The sequence below is a fragment of the Enhydra lutris genome, unplaced genomic scaffold (genome assembly GCF_002288905.1).
Source record: "Enhydra lutris kenyoni isolate GAN:26980312 unplaced genomic scaffold, ASM228890v2 scaffoldscaffold9, whole genome shotgun sequence".
Lineage (NCBI taxonomy): Eukaryota > Metazoa > Chordata > Mammalia > Carnivora > Mustelidae > Enhydra > Enhydra lutris.
Genome location: NW_019154093.1, coordinates 43,940,492 through 43,958,697, shown reverse-complemented (window position 1 = coordinate 43,958,697; position 18,206 = coordinate 43,940,492). Strand labels below are relative to the sequence as shown.

General features: G+C 40.1%; 1 protein-coding gene across 1 annotated transcript in view; it reads right to left on the bottom strand.

Moving 5' to 3' along the window:
- Positions 1–223: 223 nt before the first annotated feature.
- LOC111143388 (ST6 N-acetylgalactosaminide alpha-2,6-sialyltransferase 3) overlaps positions 224–18,206 on the bottom strand; it is a 533,116-nt gene continuing 515,133 nt past the window's right edge. Inside the window, exons 4-5 of the mRNA XM_022497092.1 lie at positions 3,366–3,473; positions 224–2,321 (exon numbers count right to left, since the gene is read on the bottom strand). Of these exons, the coding sequence (XP_022352800.1) occupies positions 2,135–2,321; positions 3,366–3,473 (295 nt within the window). The 3' untranslated portion in view covers positions 224–2,134. The remainder of the gene's footprint in view (positions 2,322–3,365; positions 3,474–18,206) is intronic.

Genomic DNA, 18,206 nt, shown 5'->3' with positions numbered 1-18,206 from the left:
ATTATGTCATTCCCTGAAGCATTCTGATATTCAAGTGTTCCTTTTTATTTAAAAGTGGAACCTCAGTATCACAACAGGGGGGAAAACCATTTGTATTACAATTTAAACATTTGCATCTGTTTATTTTTCTTGAGTGGGCATTTCTATCTGTCATTCGCTCAACAAAACCTGACATACATACAACTGAAAAGCACACAAGGAAACAACAGAAGTATTGATGGAAATGGCCTTTGGCCATTTTCTTGGCTCTGGTATTGGTGTTATCCAAACGGCGGCAGAGAGCAGCAAAGAGACTTTTGCCCAGGATGGCCCCATTTGAGAACTTATCATGGGAGCCAGCACTGGTAAGGACCTGCAGAGAGCTGCCGACGTGAAATGCGTCATCACTTTCATTCTCCAAATCATTCTGTCAGTTAAGCTCGGCTGTGTTTTTTGAATCATTTGCAAGGATATTTTTGGTCTCTCAGCTTCTGTCAGCAAATCAACCCTCTCGTATCTAATGAGCAATGAGTGTATGGAGAACAATGTCATCTCAAGATGGGGACAGGAAACTGTATTTCTCTGTGTTCATTCCCTCCTGTTGCCCCTGCTTCATTATCTTTTCTCTACCTAAAAAGAGTCATTCTAAAAAAAAAAAAAAAAAAAATCAAAAGTAGTTATGCTCACAGGAGTCCTAGTCTATGGCCAGGACGATCCTTGTGATATTTTCTGCATAATCCTCATATAATATATTGTATTTGGCACTGAAATCAATTGGTTACTAGTCTACATAAATGCTATTCTATACAAATATTAGCAGAGGCAAAGATCTGGAATATATCAAAGCAATGAACAAATTACAGATCATCTGCTAAAGAGATGTCAGAATGTGCAGAAAACAGCCCAGGGGGGTGGCATCACATAGGACAGCATATGTATAAGGACTTTAAATTACAAAGCACTTTGGACATTAAGGTCATTATTAGTGTTGTTATTATGGTATAACAACTGATAACACTGTGGGGATAATAAACCCCAAGAAGGCAAAAGCTCTGTCAGATTTAATACCAGGAATCATTTCCTCTCCATGTCTAACAGTTGGCACTTGGCAACAATAATGTAATGGATGGAGAGATGCATCTGAGCCTATAAAGTAGAAATTTGAATATATAAATATATATTATGAAGTATGGTAGGATACAAATTGATGTAAAAATATGCTTTGCTTTCCTTGTTTCATGATTTTAAAAGCATATATTTTTGTGTTGTTGGATGTTGAAGCAGAATTAGCAAACCCTTTTGGTTATGTTTTAAGAATGCTTTCACAGTATATGTTATTACAGTGTTGGTATCTTACATGTTAAATAGCTTTCTAAAATATTTAGGACTCAACCAAAAATAACTAAGCAATAATAGAGATCACTCTAGTGACATGTTTAGTTATATTGTTTGGGGTAGTGAGAATGGAGTGGTGAGACTGAAAATTCAACAAGATTTGCTAGTTGGCCCATTTTGAATTAAGTGAACTGTTGAAGGATCCTGATGGGTAGGGTGTCCATGGTATCTTCTTTGTTCATTAGGAAATGGCCTGAGGCTTTAGCTGAGGGAGGTACTCTAGGACCATGTTCTGTCAGGAAGAGATTCCTTCCCCGCTTCTGGGCTAACAAGTAACTGTGGTACAGTACTTGTGCCCAGATAGCATTTCTTGGATCAGTGTTTGACAATCAACCATTCTTCAAGATGGTAGAGCTCCTCAAGTTCAAGAGACTGGAGAGTCAACCTTGCCTCACGAGGCCAAATCCCATGGCTTTTGAAAGTTAGTCACTGTTTAAGAATTCTGAGCAGCTATCCTTATGGATAATCTTCCCATTTCTTAGGTCACTGCTGTCTTGTTACTGGCCTTCATTTCAATTCCAGTTAAATTATAAAGTGCAGTATGTAATGTTGAACCTTCAGAAAGAATGTAAAGAGCACATCCACCCTCCATGAAATCCCAAGTTCAAATTACTGGCAGAGCCACCATCCGTTTCGGAGAATGTACAGAAACTTGATCATCACTGTTGTCTTTCCCATCGCCATCATCAGCATCGTCAGCATCACAGTTATGGTATTATGATCACGTCAAGTGTTGTGGCAAGATCAGAAAAAACTAACATCAAGACACTGTCCAGTTTGGGTGTGTGAATATTATCCTGTGATTCTTGGCCCATTTAGCAAACACTTTCTTTTCAGTGATAAACCTATGCCCCCCATATGGCGCATGCTCATGAAGAAAATATTCATCACACTCGTCTCTTCCTTGTTCATAGTAATGATAAGGGACTTTTCTATATCCTTCTGTCCTAAAAAAAGAAAAGGAGAGGAGAATTGAGATGAAGAATGAAGCATTCATTTGCAAGAATCCATTATGTGCCCAGTAAATGCATTTACTTGCAAACCCATGCATGATTCTTGTCCATGAACTCAGTTAAAAGCTATTATGTATAAAAGCTTTTAGGAAGATGTACCAGATCCTTAGTGCCTTAATAAATCATATAAAATTTATATATATCACACCATTTGCATTCAAACATATACCTATCTTGGAAGGAGGAAATGGTGTATAATGGAGGCAAACTTCAGAGAGCCTGATGCCCTTGCAGAGCTTGAAGAAGCCTTGTGATTTCTTAGGGTAAGATATTTTGTACATCTGTGCTCCATTGTACTTACAGTTAGGGTAGAAATATTTGATGATGAAGACTGTGGCTTAGTTACCATTTTGACAATATGATTAAAATGATGAGTTATATGGTACCAGTTGTTAGTGGGGAAATACATTTCATTACCTCGATGAAATAAGGAGGGTTCATTTTATTAAATAATTAGAAATGATCCCTCTATCAGGATATACTGTGGATGAACACATGTTTTTAAATCTGGATCCGGCAGATTACTTATCAGTAAACTATAATTTCCAAGAATTTTTGTTAAGCTGTTAGCTTCTGTAGGCTTCAGGACATTTTGTCCCTTAAGGTCAAATAGAACCATTGAGTAGCCAGCCAGCCATCAAGCCGTTAGAGCAGCAGAAATGACAAACTTGCTTTGCAAATTAAATAACCACTAAACTTGTTCTCTATTTCCAAGCCACAAATCCCTGCTATGCCACTGATTAAGGGGAAACTGTTCCTTCTGACATTTGACATTAGGTGGTGGAAATATCTTTCTTTTTATCACCCCTAAAAGTCACAACTTGATGCACTGACAATAAAATGTCATGTCAGCAAAGAGCACCGGGAAATAATTGTTGCTTTATCTGTTTCTCCAATTTATGGTATTGAAATGAATTGTGATATTTTGACAAGATATCAGAATTGGAGATGCATAAACATAATTTCCTGTGATCTTACTTGCAGTAGGTGTCATTTATCATCCCGTAGACGTGAATGCCATAACAGGCATCCATGGCCAGAATGAAGGTAAACCATCCCGTGCTGAGATAAGAGCCAGACTGGACTCTGTGGGAGGAACAAGGACAAACAGCAACAAGAAACAAAACAAAACAAACAAAAAACATACACAGAACAACAATAAAGTGTGGTGAGAAACGAGCAACCTTCTATCAAACACATAGCACTTGTTATCAGGAAAAAGCATTAAGAAACTTGACAATCTGTCAAAGATACACACTTATTTTGAATTATCTCTGAATAATTTATAGGCATGCTTTCACTCTTACTACCTTAAGCCTAGAAGCTATGCTGTATGGAAGAGAAGCCATATGGCAAATATCTGAAGTCAAATAATCCTGCTCCCTTCGGGTAAAAAAATAATTCATTTGATTTTCCGTAAGACACAAATTAGTGCTGTAATCAGAGGACAGGTTTTCTAAAGTAGCTTGGAGCCCTGATGGGAACTGAATGATAATGGTGTTATCTTGCTTACCTGGACATATCACTTTCTTTAAGACTCGTAGGGTTTCTGAGTGTAAATTGCATACAGTGTAGGTGAATGGCTTGCTCTATGAAAGCATCTGAAAAGTTTTCCTTCACAGATTTCTAGGCATCATGAAACAAGACTTTTCCTTTGTATGACCTATGCTACCAACACATTTTTACTGAACACCTACTATGTGCAATCACTGTTGTAGATGTTGGTGATACTGCAATTATCAAAACAACCAAAGATTTTCTCTTCATAGATTTGGAGGTGGCTATGCTCAGAAAGCCTCTTTGAAAATGGGAATAAAGATCTGGTTTGGGGTGGGGAGAAGGTTGTTGTTGGTAGTGGGGTGTGAACAGTAAGAAGCCATGTGGAACATACTGGAAAAGACGGTCTTATGTGTGCAGTCTTTTGACTCTCATCTCGGCTGTATTAAGAATGGGCTTTGAGAGGTTATGATTCCAGGGTCTTGGGATCAAGCCCATGTTGGGCTCTCTGCTCAGTGAGAGCCAGCTTCTCCCTCTCCCTGCTGCTCCCCCTGCTCACACTCTCTGTCAAACAAATAAATAAAATCTTAAAAAAAAAAATGAGCTTCAAGCCTGGACCACTTCCTTTATAATAGGTAAGGAGCTCTCACATTCTGTGCCTGGCTATTGTCTTGTATGGGTATATCATTCCCTGTTTCAGACTCAATGTGTACTCCTTTGTTCTGCTTCAGTATGTGTGCTACATGACCTCTGGTCAACCACATACTCTGTCTGTCCCCTGCCAAGAGCAGACAGGGTCCTTTGGTTGCCTGTAGGCGGAGGGCTCTGAATCAGCTGCCAGGAAGGACCCAAAGGCCATAAGGACCAAGGCTTACTTTTAGAGCTGATCTTGTTCTGTCTCTTTTCTACGTGAGTAAAGCACTGCTCCATCCAGTGTTTGACTGTGTTGTGTTTTTCTTGGCAATTCAAATAAGACACAGTAGGAAGGTGCTTGGACTTCCACCTCTGGTAATAGCAGACAGATGTCACTTGCTCAACAGACCATACGAGAGAAAAGTGTTCCAGGAAGAGGAAATGTAAAGGGTAAAATCACAAAGATGGAAGTGTGCTTGGTATGTTTATGGAAAAGATGGGAATCATAGTAACCGAAGGAAGAGAGTGGCTCATGTAGTTAGGTGTCGGGCTGATGGGAAGGGTCTGCCAAATTTCAATGGCTCAAGGGAATATTGAATGAAAAGCTGGATCTCCATACTTGGCTTTAGCCAAGGGGACCCAATCCAACCAAAATGGGTAACTGTCTATCTCCTTAATCTCTTCCCATAGGAGCATTTGGGTCTCACCAGGCTATCTGGCAACTGTGCAGCACCACTTCTAAAAAGACTACATTTCATACCTTCCACCTAGACTTCCTGGCATACTGGAGCCTAGCCAGCTCTTCTAGAAATGGACACTTAGCCCTGATAACCACTCTCTGGGTACAGCCCTCCAGCCAGTAATCGCTTTCCACTGATGTCCTATATTGATGTAGTTCTCTAGTACCAAGCCATCAATGTGCTATAATTAGAACTCTGGATCCTTTGATTCTTTTTTTTTTTTTCCTAACAGGCATTGTTTAGTATCAATTGACTGGCAACATGTAATCATTTCAGGAGAAACACTAGCTCACAGAGGGGTATGATAACTGGGTTTTCTCACTTCTATTTTAATTGACTTTGGATGATCTGTAAGGAGAGACAAACCCAGTCCATATACATCCATCCGCTCTGCTCACTTGCCACTGAGTCTGAAATGCCTCCTTGTAAGTCATTTTCCTTTGTATTTCCTGGTGTGTCTTCTAAATGGAAAATATTCCAGAAACAGGATCACATAGAGTTACACGCACTTTCCTCCGGGATAAGAATAGTAGCAGCAGCATGGGTTAGGAATGAGTGCCAAGTGGGTGGGAAGATGTACCAGAGGAGGTAGAACACACTCAAGAACAACTCTGCTTATTATACAATTTAACTCGCTGTCCATCCTGTCTTCTGGAGTCTGGGGGAGGGGCAGCAATGATGACATCTGCTTAATGCACCATCTGCTTAAAAGTCCTTATTTGAAAATTGGGAGAGATCAGAAGAGGCAAGAGTCTTGATAAAAGCTCCCAAACTGAATCTAGAAGTTTTGTCTGCGGACTGTTTTTTTTCCAGTTACATTTCTATTTGAACTGTATCTCCTTTTTACCTCTTTTTGCCTTCTCATTCTACTTTTTTAAACTTTTCTATCCTTTCTATCCTTTTTCATTACTAGTCTGGCCACACACTAGCAGAGATCACTAAAAATCACAGCATTTATTTGTACATGATAAGAAAGACAGATCTCATTTATTTGTTTTTTTTTTAACAGAAATTTATTGCAATCCTATGCCAGAAGTTAGTGATGAAATAAATTATATATATTTTAAATGCACGTGGAACCCAATGCAGGGCTTGAACTCACCACCCTGAGGTCAAGACCTGAGCTGAGAGCTCTAGAGTCAGAGGCTGAACCCACTAAGCCACCCAGGTGCCCTGTGATGAATATTCTCTTGAAGAACACATGGTCTAGTGGGGGTAGCACACCTGTCAAGACAATCACAATACATGTAACAAAGCACAAGCCCAGGTGTTTCAGAGTCAGTACAGAGTGTATGGAATTGAGAGTGTGGATACCTAGTTTCATATTCCAGCTTTGTTGCTGCCAAGCCTCGGACAAGGTATTTAACCTCTGTGGGTCATCTTAGTTTCCTTGTCTCCAAAGTGAGATAGTTGAACTAAGTCATATCTAAGGTTTGTTCCAATTTTAAAACCAAATGCTTCTGTGATCATCACCCTCAACTGTCCATCTGTTTTAAGCTTTACCCATTCTACAGTCATATGCTCCACACATGCTGAATGTGAAACTAGCAAATGAGTTAGTCAGATAACATTTAATGCCCACTTGTGTGGTAGGCATGCCACTAAATGTCCGAGGCATATATAAAGAGGGAGTAAAAAGTTTTACCTCACAATGGTGATGGCTATAGTCGCTAAACTTCTCCCTCTTTCACATTACTGCTCATGGAACCTGCTGGAACGGCTGTCCAAGACCAAGGACACAATGAGATCACAGTATTGAGGGTAAAGCTTAATTTGAGTGAGAGAAAAAGGAAACCGAAATTAGGGTAAATTTTCTTCTTTTTATGTGGTTTTCTCTAGGAGTCAGTTTGTCCATAGAGAGGCTGTCAAGGACCAAGATAACATTAGAGCTCCAGCCTAAAGTGTGGTGGGGGGAGGGGAGGTCATTTGTGTGACGTGTGGATCTCTACTCTGCAAAACAAGTTCTCCTGGCTCATTCTGGTCCAATCCAGATAGTCACTCTGAATGGTCAACAGCAAACTTTCAGGACAGAAGCAAAGGATAAATAGGGTACAGTCATCAAAGTGGTTCCTCTTCCTATCTGTCTTCTCTTCACCACAGGAAAAGAAGGTCATGGATTTCAAAATTTGGCATCTGGTCAAGTTATCATCTTATCAAATGATAAGGAAATTTTACCATGTCTCTGATACTTGATGACTTTTAATCCTAACTTATTACTTTTAAGCAAAACCTTATTTTGTTTCTGGATGGACAGATCATAATAGTTAGGCTGAAAATCTTCATGTAAGCTGTGTTGCATTTGGTTCTGACTGCGGGGACTCATACTGCTTAAGTGCCCCGTCCTAAAAACAGCACTTTAATGAGACAGTTGCATTTTCCCTCTCTGGTGCCTCTGGTAAATTTGGGATGTGAAATCATGTGAGGTTTCTTACCCATAGTACATGCTGGGGATAGCAAAGTGATTTCTCCTCAGAATACTTGGAGCTAATGTCATCTACAGAATACTTATAGTGGCATAATGGCAACTGCTAGATTAATTCAGAAACTCTTCTGAAGAATTGCTCAGGTGATCCGAGTCCCTAATGGAATTCACTGGCCTGGAGGGCACTGACTCTGGAAATTCTTGTAGCTACATCACTCCAAACTCCTGCTGGGTGGGTGTGCTAGAGATGAGGATGTATAAATTACACCCAAGTAGACCTCTGGAGGTTCAATAAAAGTAACAAAAAGACTTGAGCCGACGTATGTGAAATTGTTTATGCTTTTCAGCTAGAAGGGATCTAGGGATTACTATCAGATGCTTTTAAAAATTCTTCGAGGGTCTCCTCTGGGGCCAAATATTGTCTTGTAATTTGTCAGTCATGCACGCAGTGCTAACTATGTACCAGCTGGCCATCAGCCATAGCACTTTTTATACCTTCTACATTTGGAGATCGATAAAAACAATTATTGTCATCTACAGATAAACAATCAAGATTCCCATAGGGATGATAAGAGAATTTAAAGCCCTAATTCAATACAATAAGAAAGCTTAAATTAACGTGGCAGAATAATGAGCCATGCAGAGGAAAATAAAGGCAGGAGTGTTAAGAGGAAGCTATCAATCATTTGTTTCCACTGGCCAAGCTTTGCATCCCACTGCTCCTTGGTAATCAAGGTACTTACTACTTGGAAACTACTTAAATTTACTTGCTCATCTCTTGGAAAAATGATGCTGTCAACACCTTGATATAGCACATGCTTGAAGGCATATCATTTAAAATACGATCTTTCATCTAGTTTATTACCAATAAAATATAAGCTACCTTGCCCCTTGATGTTTACTTACTGTTGCTTGATGTCTAAAGGTCATCACATGCCCATAGGGATTCGTTGTCTGTCAAGCTCTCCTTATTTTTACCAGTCCCAATCTTTTTGGCTGTCAGCATGCTTCATTCACCTGTACTTTTGCTTCTGAGCATGCTCTCTCATCTTCTCATTTCTGGAAACATATTGTGAAGCACTTTCTTCTATTGCCTGGCAAGCTCGAACTTTCTAATGAGCGAGATTTCCCTTCTGGGGAATTTCAGGGGAGGAACTGAAGAAACTAAAATGGATACTCTGCAGAAGAATATGGGATTACACTGAATCTACAATTTATTCACAGGATGCTCTGCTAATTATTGAACACCATTAACTCAGTGACTTGGGTTCTGAACTCAAGAAACTGGCCTTTGATGGATGAAATAATAGCACTTTCTCTATATCAGGGTTTCTCAATCTCGGCACTATTGATATTTTAGATGAGACAATTCTTTGTTGTGGGTGGGGGTGCTGCTCTGAGCAATAAGTTCTTTTTCATAGCTCACCAGATTCCTCTCTGTTCCCAGATCACCTGTGCCCTAAAAGGGCAATAGATCTCTTGACTCCCCAGTGCCTACTCTTGATTTGGGTGGCTTGCCTTGAAGATGTCCCTGATCCTAAAAATCCAGGTTCTCCTTATCTACAGTTCCTATTCTGCCCACTCTACTCACTGTCCCACTGGTTTTCTTCAACCAGCCAAATATCTTACTTCTTTCTCTTTCTTTACAAACCTATCCGAAGCCATTCAGGTTTGCTGAATACTGAATCATTATTATCTTACCTTTTAATACAACCCTAGGAATCAGCACATTCACTTGGTCTAGACCCAAAGGGCAAGTCCTGACCTGCACTGGGGAGTGTGCAATGGGAAAAGGAACAAGGAAGAGGAGTCCAGTTGCTTCAGTCTCTGGCTGCTTCCTCTTCACGGAATGGCTCCTTGGGGGGCCTTTGGCTCAAACTCTGCAGCCTAAATTTTACTGTTTCTTACTCATTTCTTCGATGAACTGATGAAAACAAGGCCTGGGGCACTCCAAGGTAACATTTTATTTATTTATTTATTTATTTTTTTAAAGATTTTTATTTATTTATTTGTCAGAAAGAGAGAGCGCGAGAGTGAGCACAAGCAGATAGAGTGGCAGGAAGAGGCAGAGGGAGAAGCAGGCTCCCTGCTGAGCAAGGAGCCCGATGTGGGACTCGATCCCAGGACGCTGGGATCATGACCTGAGCCGAAGGCAGCGGCTTAACCCACTGAGCCACCCAGGCGTCCCCAAGCTAACATTTTAAAAGCAAAATTATCATTTATCAAAGCCCAAAGGGGATCCAGACCATCCCAATAACGGAGGCTTGTTGGAGAGCACAATATTGGCAGCAGCATCTGAAATCTGCTACGCTCAGGAGTAAAAAGGGAATTTAAGAAAAGAATTAATATTTCATGTCTTGTTTTAACACTATTGGATCTCCGTTCTCTCATCAATATACTACACTGGCAGGATAAATAAAAATAGCAAAGCAAGTTTCCATATACCTTCCTAGGAAGAAGGAATGCCTGACAGAATACAGATTATTCAATTAAAAACATTCTTTCCCCCATTTTTTTTTTCAAAAGCCTGTGGATAATGAAAGGATACATTCAAACAAAACAACCGGGCAAGAGAAACAGCTGATGATGATCAGTAGCACCTTGGGATTCAATCTAATATTGTGAACCCATCTAATGGAAGCAGAGCTCAAAGTGTGGAAACAATTTCAGCTGTCCCCAAGTCATATATTTTTGTATATTGTTCGAGAGTCAGGGGCTATGGAAATACTCTGGAGTTTTCCCATTATATTAACACTGTATATTTGTACTATCAATCAATGGGACATGCCCAGCAAATCTTTAGGCAGCAACAACTTTCTGCAAATCAGGCAGCAGAATTCTCGATCTTGGCTTGAATCATTTGCAAATGGATGTAAACTTCTCAAATGAATAAAAATATCATACCGTGAATGGTGATTCTTAAGAGAATGCACCAAATGAAAGGAATCTAGACCTGAAATACAATGAAAAATGGACCGTGAGTAAACGGAGAAAGCAGTAAATCTTAGAGGAGGACCGCCTTACCCTCCCAGTCAGCTCATGTGAAACGCCCGTGCTAATCAGTAGGCACTTGGACCGTGAATGTAACAAATAGTTTTCCTGCTATAGAATCAACAGGACTCTCTGACTCATGATGAATGCAATGAAATTGTACAAAAGGAGCATAATAAGAAACGACTGTGTTCTTTTCAAAATGTACATTTAAAAGTAAAATGGTACAGCTCCCAAAGGTATGATTTATGGCTGCTGTAGAAATAGAAGATACCACTCACAAAAATTACTTTGTTCATTCATCTCAGAAATTAAAAGGTTATTTTGCTTTTGCCCTTTGGCTTTAAAGCCCCTTCAGGTGGAAATCTTGATTTCTGGGATTTCGTTCACTTTCTTAAAATGAATAGTGGAACCTCAGAATGGCAGGGAGGCATGGTGGAGAGCTCATGGGCCCACTTCATTAAGGCAGGTCTGGTTCCTTAACCATACGGTATTGACTGAAAGGTATTTCCTCCAAATTCTTACATTGAAACCCTAATGCCCAATGTGTTGGCATTTGGAGATGTTGCTTTGGGGAGGTAATTAGCTTTGTATGAGGTCATGAGGATGGAGCCCTTGTGATGGGATTAGTGACCTTCTAAGAAGAAGAGACATCAGAGCTCTCTTTTTTTCCCATCATGTGAGAACACAGTGAGAAATCTGTGAGCCAGGAAGAGAGTTCTCACCAGAAACTGTCCATGCTAGCACTCTGGAGACTTCCAGCCTCCAGAACTGTGAGAAAAATCAGTTTCTGTTGTGTTCAGTCTAGGGTATTTTGTTATGGCACCCCAAGCAGGCTAAGACAATGGGCATCTCTGCCACAAACCTAAACTCCTCACTCTCTTTTCCAGGACTTCTCGTGAACTATCTCGTCTAGTTATGTGTGTCCATTTTTTGCTCCTTAAACACATCTTGTATATGCCCGTTTCTGTCTTTTCTCACTTTGCTAACGTATACCTTCTTTCTTCCTGAAATGCTCTCCCCCACATCCTCTTCAGTTTCTAATCTCATTAAGTTTATTCTGCTTCCTCTCATCCATTCACACTGTAGGTGTGAGACAGGGGACTATGCCCAGGAAATACGAGGGACAAGTTGGGGAGACAGACTTGATGACCATGTTTAGAAATAGGGATATCAAGGAGGTAATTCCCTGCACGTGGTGAAGGGGATTCCTTTCCCATTTGGGAGCAAGAGCTGATCTATGGATTAAAGCTAAATAACACCAGGCAGAAAAAGGGGAAGGAAGAGAAATTTCCAAACAGAGGGAATGGCCTTTGCAGTTGCACTGAGGCATGAAAATAAAGGGAATACCGAATAGTTCTCAGCAGTTCTCTTATCCGGACTGGACCTCAAAAGAGCATCAGTGTTTATTTCCATAATAGATTATTGGTTAGAGACAGGATGCATATATAACACTGATTTATTTTTCTTCCTTACATTACACTTTGAAATATTAGAGATATCTTGATGTTCTATATAGCTAGTCTTTTCAGATGATGGAAATTTATGGATCTGGAGAAAAGTATCTAGGGAAAAATTGGCAGAATTATGTTTTTTCTTCCTCATTAAATTCCTCATTAATTCAGAATTGTGAACAAATGTAAACAATATATGACTAAGAATAAAAACAATTAAAATATGTGTGATGACAACGGATGTACCCAGTAGTGTTCGTCTGTGTTATAAACCAAGTTACAAGTCATGAGCAAACTTCTCTGATCTTCACTTAACACCAAGCAGTCTTCCTCAATACACACCTAGAGGCTCTTGACCTTCTCCGTTTAAAGGGGAAACAGTTTTTACATAAGCATCAAATTTACTGATTTTTTTTTTTTTTTGACAAATGGAAATGAAAACAAATACCATTAATGCTGCTTTAAGGATGTGAGCCCTTTAAAATACCTTTTGGCTCTAGAAACGCTGACCAAACTCTAAAGCAACCTCTTCTACAGGAAGAGATGCTATAGTTGCTACAGTGTCCTTTTATACCTAATCTCTATTTCCAAACTCTCTTTGCCCTGGACTTTTGGTTTACCTAAATGGCCCATAATTCCAATGACATGAGAAATTAGGGACATCCTGTGTAGGTTCCGGTCTCAGACTATTCAGGTTACTCCAGAGGCCCTTGTCTCAATGATCATAGACCTTTTTTCAACCTTCCAGTGCTAGATTGTACTGTTCATTCCCTCCCAAAACATGGCTTATGAGTGCAGTAACTTCCCTGCCTCCTTGACTTTGGGCTTGGTCAATGACTTGCTTTGACAAATGGAACAGAATTAGTGATAGTTCCCAGAAGAGAATTTAAAAAGCATCACATGGTTCCCATTTTTTACACATCTCCCCTTCATCATGAGAAGAACATCACCCAGTAGGGTGTGCTTCTTTAGCCTGGTTCCTGGGATGAGGACACCCATGCCCCAGACATGAACTCAAAACTGGAGCCAAGTTCAGCTAAGCTTAGCGGACTTATAGCTGATAGCAAACCTGTGAGCAGGAAATAAATGCTCTTTAAGCTATTGAGTTTCAGGGTTATTTGTTACTTAGCAAAGAGCTAATTTTTTTTATTAGTAATAATAATTGCTATCATTTATGGGGCATTTATGTGTAGTAGACATTGTTCCAAGAGCTGTGCATGGGTCATGTCATTTAATCCTCACAACAACCCTGACCTATAGGGAGTATTAATGCCCCCATTATACAAATGAAGGTTTGGGAAGATATAAATTACTTGCCCAAAGGCAGCTAACACCAGAAAACTCAGGTTCTTAACTAAGTTCTTTCTCAGTCATTGGTCTCAGAATCATCCAAGACACCACATGTCTGACAGGGCAGTAGTCATCAAAGAACTTCAAGTCTTCAGATTCTATCAATAGCCCTCTAGGAAATCTTGAACCTGCCAATTCTTCTTGGTCCATGTTTTTTTGTTTGTTTTTGGTGGCAGAATAAGGAGACTGGCATAGGTTAGGGTTAGGGTCTTTGGTCACTAAGGGTTCAGAATTGCAGTTACAGTAACAGAGCCCATGCTGGTGGGTACAGCTGTATATTTAGGTACAGAGATACTATCACTTTATAGATTTGTATTTATGACTTCAGGATTGAAAACAGCTTTTAGAATTTCAACCATGGTCATGTCCAAACAATAGCTTCATGCCACGGGTGTGGAGATGTGTGTCAACTTAAAAAAAAAAATGAAGGGACAAGTCGTGACCTAATTTAGATCAAGTTCCTAGATCCACTTCTTTCCCCAGGCATGGCTTCCTTCCAGCCCTTAGGTTCTGTAACCTTTCAATAAATTCTTCTCTTTGGCTTGTGTCTGCTGGAGGAGGTGTCTGTTCTTTGCAACCAGAGATATGAAGTTGGATTGATCGACCTCTAGGAACTTTCCAAAGAAAATGAGTCTATTAAAAGCTCCAGGTATAATTAGGGACTTCACTTCTAACTAATCTTTAACTCTTATTAATAATCACTATTTGATTTGATCCCGTTTTTATACTTAGGCTTTAAAAATTGATTCTTTCTAACTTACCCTTCAACTTATCTTGAAATCATGCCCTTCCTAAATTGATGTGGGCTTCGGTATTCTGAATGCTAATCACCTTTCTCTACCTAAGGCATAGGTACCTATTCCACTGCTAACCTGATAAAGGTAATTAATGGAAGGTTTTGGCTTTCTCTTCTAGCTCTCTTATCCATTCTTTCTGCATATACTTTCCTTAAGACTGAAGGAAAAGAAAAGGAAAGATTATAATCAGGTAGGAGTATATCTAAGTAGATAAAAGCCCTTTCCCTGCCACTTTTCCTTTTTTAGCAAAGAAATGAAATGACTCACTTTCCCTTAGCTTTCTGACTTAAATGGAACTTGAGTTAAACCAAGATTTTCCTTTAGGAATAATCCTAGCACAGAATCAGACTCAAACTTGCTTCTGACACAAATGCTTTCCAAGCCCTTGTTTTTCTCTCAAAATGAAAATTTATGTTTAAAGAGAACTTTTAAACAACCAAAAGTTTTAACAAGGATTGAAGACAGAGATTTGAGGTCTTTTCACCCCATTGAAGGAGATCGGGGATCCAAGCTTCTTGCTAAAGCCTCCAGTACCACCGGGATCATCACTAAACCAGCCTCAGCCCGAGCCCGAGCAATCGGGGCTACACATAACTGTGCAATTGGAAAAACCTGAAGTAACTCTCACATTCTTCTGGTTAAGAAAGACTAGTTTTGCTGCCTAGTTGAAGCTATTATCGCTTTTTTTTTCTAAAAGATTTTATTTATTTGACAGACAGAGATCACAAGTAGACAGAGAGGCAGCCAGAGAGAGAAAGGAGGTAGCAGGCTCCCCGCTGAGCAGAGAGCCCGATCCCAGGACCCTTAGATCATGACCTGAGCCGAAGGCAGAGGCTTTAACCCACTGAGCCACCCAGGCACCCCTATTATCGCTTTTTTGACTGAGTTACATGGCTCAAAAAGTCCTGAAGTAAATTATTTTGAGGGGTAAATTTATTTTTAATAGGAAAAACTAAGCAGTACCCTAATTTCCCCCATCTATTAAAATTGTTTTTATCTGGCTCACTAAAGAAGGATAATTCAATTAGAAAAGGTCAGAAGCAACAACTGACATATGAATCTTCAGGCACTGAGAAGTCTCCTCCGTAAGAGGAGGCTTCCTTTGTCAGTTTTCCAGTAGGCTGACATTCACTGACTACCTTACACACAATGCCTTTGCAAATGATAGGCCATCATCAGTGTATCGAAGCAGGATCTTGTTCTTCTAGTCTACCTCTAGCAAATTCCTTAAAAGGGAGTCTGTCTGCTCCAGCAGAACACCTGATGTCAAGTGATGTGGTGAGGGAATCTTCCTTGAAACAGTCAGAGCTAATGGAGTCTCACCTGTTAAACTAGCCCTTTGCCCACTAAGGTTGAAAGTTATCCCCATTTAATTTTGTCCAGAAGTTTCAGTCCTAAAAAAATAAATAAATAAATAAAATTTTCTCTCTATTCTTGAGATGGGATCTGGTTTGAGAGGAGAACAGTCTTCCTTTGAAATCTAATCCATATTTTCCAACTGAGCTACACTTCCTGCTTAGTGAAGTGAAGAATTTCTTCCAAGGAGGTGGTGTTTTCCCCACAGTGTTGCTACACAGCTTGGCCAGCAATCTATGGGAAAGGGACCCATGTGTTTTTTGCTTACAGTAAATTCACACATGGAAAGAAGCCTTTCTGTGTGTACCCTCTCCATACCAGAAATTCTTCCATGCTAGTACCTCCAGAAACTTGTAGAAAAAGGACATCCCCACCTCTTTTCACAATATTATCCTACCCATATCAGGAAAAAAATCAGGAATATCCAAAACTGTAAAGAAGGGGGAAGATAATGATAATTCCTTTCCTCCATTCAGAAGAGAAAACTTTCATGTGTCTCCAGAATTCTTCTAGCCCAGTATTTTCTTTGATCCCATTATTTTCTTTCTTTAGGGCAGACAAAATGCCCTAAAGAGAGAACTAGAACACAGAACAGAAGCAATATATTATAGAAAGTGCCAGAAAGAAATATAGAGTACAACTTAGAACTTGAGAGTGTCGGACTAAAATGTGAGAATGTTGCCTCAACAGACTTCCCTGCATTGCAACAGTCGCAGAATGTCGGAAAAAGAAATCTCAGCACCCAAACTATAAAAAATGAGAAGGACGCAGGAAGACAGTTGAGATCCTTCACCTGGCATATTCGTTTCCACCAGCTGTTGATAAAACTTTATGCCCATGTTTCTGACCCTTGACATTCTGACTCATTTGCAAGGGAGTGACTGGAAATAAGAGCTCCAGAACTCTGGAAGCTGTTGGGTAGTGACAGCAGATGGACAGAATCACCAGCCTACTTTTATGATCGGAGCCTGTTTATTGGATTTCATCCATTCCTCTTCCATTCCCCTTACCTCTGCTTAGTCTTGAGAGTTCATAATGATGCCAAAAGGATGAAGAGATCTAAACATTTGCCTTTTGTAGAAAGGAAATATGAGGCATGAAATTCTGTGAAAGCCTTATCCCAAAATAAGAAAGTGGTTTAAAGGTAGAGCTGTCTTCCTCCCTCATGAACTGGACAAGGAGAACTGGTGAGTGATGCTGACCAACTTGCCCGCTCCCTCTGCGTCATTGCCACACCAGTCCTGTGCTCCAGAAGGTTCCAGACCCCTTTACCATGTCCTCATTCCTGGAAAACCCTTTACTGTCACCAGAGACCAAAGTCTCCCCAAGGCTGTGAGTCTACAGTCTATTCCTTCTCCCAGGGGCATCCTTCCTTCTTATTTTATCCATCCATGCCATTACACCTGGGCCCCACCATCTACCCCCTGGAGCCCCGAACTCCAATTCCTAGTGATAGGCCTGATGCCACTCTCCCTAGAGGCCTTGTTTCCAGTCATTTCCACCCTTTCCCAGGCCCCATTTCCCACCACTGCTCTCATAATGGCTTCTGATTTCATTGTTCTTGGGGTAAGGTCTGAGTCTTTGTACTTATTTTTAAAAATAAATACCAAAAAAGCCTTCCTAGGTGATTATAGTGTGATGTGTGCAGCCAGGGTTGAAAATCACTGCTATAAATGGTAGTTAGGTTTGAGGATTCTATTAGAAGTTGAGTTCCACTTTATTATAAATTAAATTAGCTTTTGAAGATTGGCTTGAGAATCTAACCACTATTTTTAAATTTGTTTCTTTAGCAAAATGTGTCCCAATTTATAAACAGCTGACTTGCAAACTGACTGTAAACTTGCCAGTGAAGGGATGCTGGTCAGCAAAAATGTCCCATTTTAGATAACTATGTCTGGCACACAGTAGGTGCCCAATATGTCCATCTTAATCAAATTGTTTTTGGAATGCAGGTTGAGCCTAAGTAGGAAACACAACATTTTTTCCCCCCTGAGGAAGTTTAAACAGTTTGCCAATGTATTCTCATTGATGATGTAAAAGAAAGGCTTACTAATATGTTGAAGGATATACCACATGTCAGAGATGGGGCCTAAATCACCACTTAAAATTAGGTTAAGCCTCACATGCACACACCCCTTGTAGCCATTTATTCCAGAATCAGGTCCCCCACTCCCCAACTTTACTGAGATGTTAATGACATATAACATATACAAGATTAAGTTGTGCATCGTGACGATTAGATACACGTATATATTGTGAGAAGTGATTCCCACAATAATGTCATTTAACACCCCCATGCCTCATATTATTACATTGAGTGTGTGTGTGTGTACTCACGCGCACGTGGTGATATTTAAGATCTACTCTATTAAAAGTTTTTAAGTATAAAATAAAATCTTTTTAAAAAAAGTTTTTAAGTATAGGGCTCCTGGGTGGCTCAGTAGGTTAAGCATCTATCTTCAGCTCAGGTAATGCGATTGAGGCCGACGACGGACTCTGTGCTCAGTAGGGAATCTTCTTCTCCCTCTCCCTCTGCTCTCCCATCCTCTGCTTATGCTCTCTCTCTGTTCTCTCCCTCT